This window comes from Setaria italica, chromosome VI (genome assembly GCF_000263155.2).
Source record: "Setaria italica strain Yugu1 chromosome VI, Setaria_italica_v2.0, whole genome shotgun sequence".
Classification (NCBI taxonomy): Eukaryota; Viridiplantae; Streptophyta; class Magnoliopsida; order Poales; family Poaceae; genus Setaria; species Setaria italica.
In genome coordinates this window covers 220,665-226,803 of record NC_028455.1, presented here as the reverse complement: position 1 = coordinate 226,803, position 6,139 = coordinate 220,665, and the positions used below count along the sequence as shown (strand labels likewise).

At 45.3% G+C, this 6,139-nt stretch overlaps 1 protein-coding gene across 1 annotated transcript; it reads left to right on the top strand.

Moving 5' to 3' along the window:
* The first annotated feature begins 3,440 nt into the window (after positions 1-3,440).
* Positions 3,441-4,749, top strand: LOC101777486 (NDR1/HIN1-like protein 1). The gene has a single exon (XM_004972346.4). The coding sequence runs from the start codon at positions 3,936-3,938 to the stop codon at positions 4,578-4,580; it is 645 nt and encodes a 214-aa protein (XP_004972403.1). The 5' UTR covers positions 3,441-3,935; the 3' UTR covers positions 4,581-4,749.
* Positions 4,750-6,139: the final 1,390 nt, after the last annotated feature.

The following is a 6,139-nucleotide window of genomic DNA, read 5'->3' as shown; positions in this document are numbered from 1 at the left end:
TGTGTGTACTTGATCCTAGCGCATATGTATTTAATGCACTCGATTTTGTCCTTAAAATTGAGGGTGACAGCCGACCCCTAGCTGGCCGAGCTCGCCGACCCGGGCAGGGTCCTCATCTCCGAGCTTGGCGGCGGCGGCAGGCTTGGCGCAGGGTAGGAAAGAAGGACTGGGGCGGCAGGCTTGGCGCAGGCGAGGAAAGAGGGGCAACGGTGGCGGGCTTGTCGCAGGGGAGGACGGCGCACGGCAGCAGGTGCGGGGAGGGGCAAGATGGGGTGGCAAGGTGGCGGAGACGGCGGGCACGGGGTGGGATTGGGGACGGAGCTCAAGAATGGACGAAGGGAGAGGGTGCGGTACTGCGGATGGAGATCGGACGGTGCTAACGCAGTTTACCGCGAAAGCGAGCGGAGGAATACTTTTACTTTTCTTAGAGTAGAGATAGAGATATATATTATAAAAAAAAACGCTTGCTCAAGTCTGTTGAATCAATACGCAACTACGTAGTCATTTTATTTTTTGAGCGAGGGGCATGTGCACAAAAGAAGCCCGGCCTAATTAACACATGGACTGAGTTTTTTTTTTTGAGAGCAATGGACTGAGTGCAGCAGAGTTTGAGTGGGTTGGGCTGGTCTGGGCCCAATTATATTCCTCAGTCCCCCCATGCTGCACCCCAGCCGCGTCCAGGCTGAGCTGCTTGCATTTCCAGGGAATGGGATCATCCAGATCAAAAACCTCAATCCAGTAGGTCTGAAATTAGAAGCAGATGCCTTCCTTTTTTTCCCCTTTCCTTGTATGTGCACACTAGCTAGTAGCTCGTAGTATTATATTTCTAGATTATATACTACTTGCCAGCAAATTCCTCTATTCGGTGCCACTTGATGAAAATCTGGTAGTATCGTCTTATCTTTATTAAGGAAAACTCTTTCACTTGCGGTTACTACCGGTTTAGTTTTCCTGCTCCTCAATGTCATGCATGCAATCCTCAAAAAAAAAATGTCCTTGTCCTTGTCTGGGTTGCCTGCTGCTCAAGCCAAATCATCTTTACCTCTCCGTGTAAAGAGGTCGTCGCAACAAACTCTCTCTGGTCGTCTTTGGAGACAGCAATTTCGTGGATAAGAATCACCGGGAAAGATGACACGTTTGTGGCTGCATCCTCTTTATTTGCGATATATTCTTCCTGCTTTTGTTTTGGATTGATCGGTACCCTCTTGACAGGGCCGGCTAACTAGGCTTCTTTCTTCGAATATACTTGGATTCAGTATTCTGCAAGCTCCATCTCCTTTATTTTTCTGCACTTTCCCACTTCACTGTTCATATCATGCTAGGTGATTTTCGATCATTCCGTTGCCTTTTTGCCTTCCAATCGTTACTTTCTCTGTGGGAAGACAAGCCTCTAGTACCGGTCACCTAACTAATCCTGCTATCATGTTTGCTTAAACCTCAGTTCCCATCGCAAAGTTTGACGCTTTTTGGACATACCAAAAAGTACTTCCACCGATTTCTATATGATGTCATGCTTGTGCAAGCACGCCATTTGTGGGTGGACCAAATTATATAAAGCACAGATTCTCTCTTTCACTAGAACCCTCCACTGAAACCTGTCATTTCTATTCTACTAGATGGCTGGTGAGTAATCCCTTAGTAGCTCGTTAGTGCGCCTTCAATTCAATTCCTGATATATTTTGGGCTTGATGAGGATTCATGAGAAGTAGAAAATGACGGGTTGTTGTTGCGTAGCAACAAAACACTGAAGAGAGTGGGTTAGAAATTAATGATGAACCGTACCTTTTTGTTATTGACCCACCACTACTACTGCCATCAAAGTAATTAAGATTATTGTTCTTTTTTACTTTGTTCTTCCTATCAAGTCCTGATTATTTATGATGGCTGGTGGGTTATTGTACTAGTTTTAAGTACGAAGGTTTGGTCCAACACAACTGAAAAGTACAGGTAGCTAGAATGGTATTCAACAGCAACATCAGGTGCTTTTCTCTTTTTCTCTGGAGCTAGGTAGAACCTCAGAAAAACATTCCCCAAATAACTAGGGGTTAGTAGCCATCTCAGGTTTAAAGGGTAAAGTATGTGTCAAGTCAGCAAATCATCCCTTGCTAATGTCTAGAAAAACTGCGGGCTTTGGTTTCCTAGATTCTCATAGTAATTAACATAAATTAGTACATGCATGGATGATTTTGAGGGCCTCCTTTAAGCTACTAATAATGCATATTCCGATTGCTTAGTTATGAAAAGAAGGCGCTCTCGTTCTTTGGGTGGAACGGCAGATTTGACCCCTCCTGAGCCTTGACCCTTAGAGATCACGCTGGATGCAGGTGAGCAAGAGACATAGACAGAGAGACACAGTGCTATAGTGTTCACTTGTTATCAAGGGAGGCACACATGCAACCGAAAAGGGGAGATGTGACCTGTGACCATATCTTAGCCCCTCCACTCCAACGATAAGGATCGGCTGAAACAAATCGATCAGAAACAACAAAGTAGCTAGGTATTTGCAATTGTAATGGTTGTGAAGACATGGAGAGTGAGCTCCATTAGAGATCGACATGATATATATGATGTTTTTCTTAGAACCTGGAGGCTAGCTGGAGATTATATTTCCGATAGAGCGAATGCAAGAAGCGGGCCAGCCATTCATTTGTTCGTTGTGAATGAAAGAGAGGTGGTATGGTAGGGAGAGGAGGCGGCCTTGATTCTCTTGGTGTCAGCTGGTGCTGGAGCTGCTGTCTCCTGAGCATGATGTGCCACCAACCAACCAACCAATGCAAGCACAGGCCAATGCCATGTTGAACTGCTTTGCTTGATTAATTCTAGTGCTAAACTGAATCACACTTTGAAATTGGCACCATACTAAAGCAATGGAATTGAAGAGACAAGAGGGAGCTAGCTGACAAGATTATTGTAAAGTTTAAGTGTGCATATAAACACATATTTTGTTTTCTTTTTGACTCATGCAGAATTATATCGAAATTGAGGAAGAAAAACTAATTAAAAGAGAGTCTGGTACGTATATAGCGCGATCGAGATAAGGTGTTGAATTTGTTCATCTTTGATTCTTGTTGTTGTTTTATTTACGAAGAGAAAGAAAGGAAACCATGCAATGCAACCGATGGATGTGGAAATACATGGACCAGTGGTCTGAAAATGACTGGAGCTGCTGACAACCTGATATGGACACCCTACCAGCCGCGTCCACTCTCACCCTATCTGTGCTTTGATCTATCCAAGTGTAGGTAGCTTGTGGTTTCTTGTCATGCATCCTGCTTTATAGTCAGTCAGCTGCAGCCTGATTTTTCCTCTTAGCTCTGCTTGCAGACTTGATCATTTCATTTCTGATAGATACATGTCCAAAACGTCAGTCAGTCAGTCAGTCAGTTGTATATATGTAGCTAGGAAGATTCTATCTGTTTTCTGTGTCTGCAGTTTTAACGGTTTTCAGAATGAATGAAGCAGGTCACATGGGATGGGAATTGGGATGATGACAATGCCATGGATGGACGTCAACAAGGACCAAGCAAAATCTGGATCTCTTCTTCCGATCCTCCTCACCTTTAACGCTACCAAGAGTCATCCTGCCTTTAACGCAGACTTAGGCTACTCGCATCGCATGCATAAATAAAGCTACTTTTTAATTTGCCAACCATGGTTCTCTCGACTGGATCATGGTTTTCGTTTTACTCGAGTTAGTTGTGTGTACGGATATGTACTTACATACATTCATACATACATGGTGCAAGCTAGGTAGCAGCTAGTAATAAGGCCCGGGCGGGTGGCTTCCTGGCTTATATTCCTTCTTCCTCCTCCTCTGCTCTGCTCTCCTCCCTCTCCCTCTCTCACACACACGATCAAGAAGAAGAAGAAGAAGAAGAAGAAGAAGAAGAAGAAGAAGAAGAAGAAGAAGAAGCATCATCAGTAGGGTATACAGGATGTCGATCAAGTACTGCGACCAGCACAAGGACTGCGAGCGGCAGCGGCTTTACCGCCGGTTCTGCGCGGCCGTCGCGGGGATCATCCTGCTGGCCCTCCTCATCGTGCTGATCGTGTGGCTTGTCCTCCGCCCCAGCAAGCCCCGCTTCTTCCTCAGCAACGTCGACATCGTGTGCATCAACGTGAGCTCCTCCTCGGCGCTGGCGGTGACGATGCAGGCGACGCTGGCGGCGCGCAACCCGAACGAGCGCGTGGGCATCTTCTACGACCGCGCCGACGTGTACGCCGAGTACCGGGGCCTCCAGGTGACGGTGGCCACCGCGCTGCCGCCCATGTTCCAGGGCCGCGGCGACGCCACCGTCTGGGCGCCCTTCCTCTCCGCCGCCGGCGTCCCGCTGCCGCCGTACCTCGCCACCGCGCTCGCGCAGGACGAGACGGCGGGGTACCTGCTCGTCACCATCCGCGTCGACGGATGGATCCGGTGGAAGGCCGGGGCCTTCATCACCAGCCACTACCACCTCAGGGTGCGCTGCCCGGCGCTGCTCACCGTCAACGACGGCCAGGGAAGCTACGGATCAAACGCCGGAGGAGGGCTCGGCTACTTCAAGTTCAACCGCGCCGCACCATGCGTCGTCGACATCTAGCTACCTAATTCCTTTTACTCTTTTCATCTATCTCTACTTCTTGAATTGCTGTCCAATAATTATATAGATTTCACCGTCGTCGTCCACTCTGCTACTCGTCCTTAATGACTGCATGCATGCTTTAATTGTTCAGTTCATATATGGCGTGAACATGAATTTGTTTTTCACATGAGCTATCCAAACCATTCATTCAATTTTGAATTAACTGTGAGATGAATCATGGGTAGGTAGTGGATCAACGGTTGGATGGAGAAAAATCAACGGTTAAGATAAACCATGTGGTTAGGTAACGTCATCCATCATCAATGCTGCAAGATCGTGCATGCATAGCAGGGCTTGTTGCATTATATTGCTTTGAGTAGTGGATGGGTAAAGCTGGCTGATCGCCGTAGAACAAGGAAGCTAGCTAGCTAGCTTTGAGTGACCTCTACTGTACCTTGTTCCTACCTGATGATGAACAAACAGATCGAGGATTTAATTTGTGAGAGATCAGGAATTTGTTAATTAATTCAGAGCAGCAGAATGAGTTGATGTAATTGCATAGTAATTAAACCTCTGATCCGGCCTTGTGGTTACCAATCTGTGCAGTGAGCTTAGTGTTGGGCAGGGCAGCTGCTGCTAATTAGTCTTGGATTAGTTATAGCTACCTTTAATTTTCTGCCAAACGTACGGCATGTTGCCTAATGTTGCTGCTGCTCTTATGCATGATGTGGATGGACGCCTGGGTACATATTGTAGTTGGCACGTCATTGTACACGTTACTATTTGGGCTGCTGATCCATCCACCTTTTTGGATGGATCCGCAAAACCTTTTTGAATTTTCATATCCATTCATCGGATCAGAATAGCCGTGCACCTAAATAAAATATATATTAAATAAAATATATATTATGTGCTCCTTCCGTCCTAAATTATAAGTTGTTTTACTTTTTTTAGATTCACAAGTTTTTCTGTGTACCTAAATTAATATTATGCCTAGATGGATGGACAAGATGCATTAGCTTAGTTACATCCGTTTGCATGTTGGTGAGTTGCTTAGGCTTTACCATGCTGCTTCATGATATTATTTTTACTAACTTTGTGGAGAATATATCTGTAGATAATTAAAATGCATCGGTTATTTAACGGACTGAGTGGAGCCGCATCGAGCAAATTAAAGATAAGTGCAAGATCGATGGTTTCGTAGAATATATTTACTCTAAACAAAAGATACGTGAAAGTGAATCTTAGGTGCTATTGCAAGATGGTTAGAAATTTACTCTGGATAGATGTCAAAAAGAAGCAAAAAGAAGCGCATGCATCATAGCAGGGGGAGGAATGTCTGGCAGGCCTGGACCTAAAAGAAAATAAGGGGCGTTTGGTTACTTTTGCTTATTTTTAGCACGTATCACATCGAATGTTTAGATACTAATTAGGAGTATTAAATATAGACTATTTACAAAACCCATTACATAAGTGGAGGTTAAACGGCGAGACGAATCTATTAAGCCTAATTAAGACTAATCAGTCCATCGTTAGCAAATATTTACTGTAGCAACACATTGTCAAATCATGGACTA

What these genes read in the sequence shown, in the direction of transcription:
- LOC101777486 (XM_004972346.4), top strand. Translation starts at nt 3,936, where the DNA reads ATGTCGATCAAGTACTGCGACCAGCACAAGGACTGCGAGCGGCAGCGG.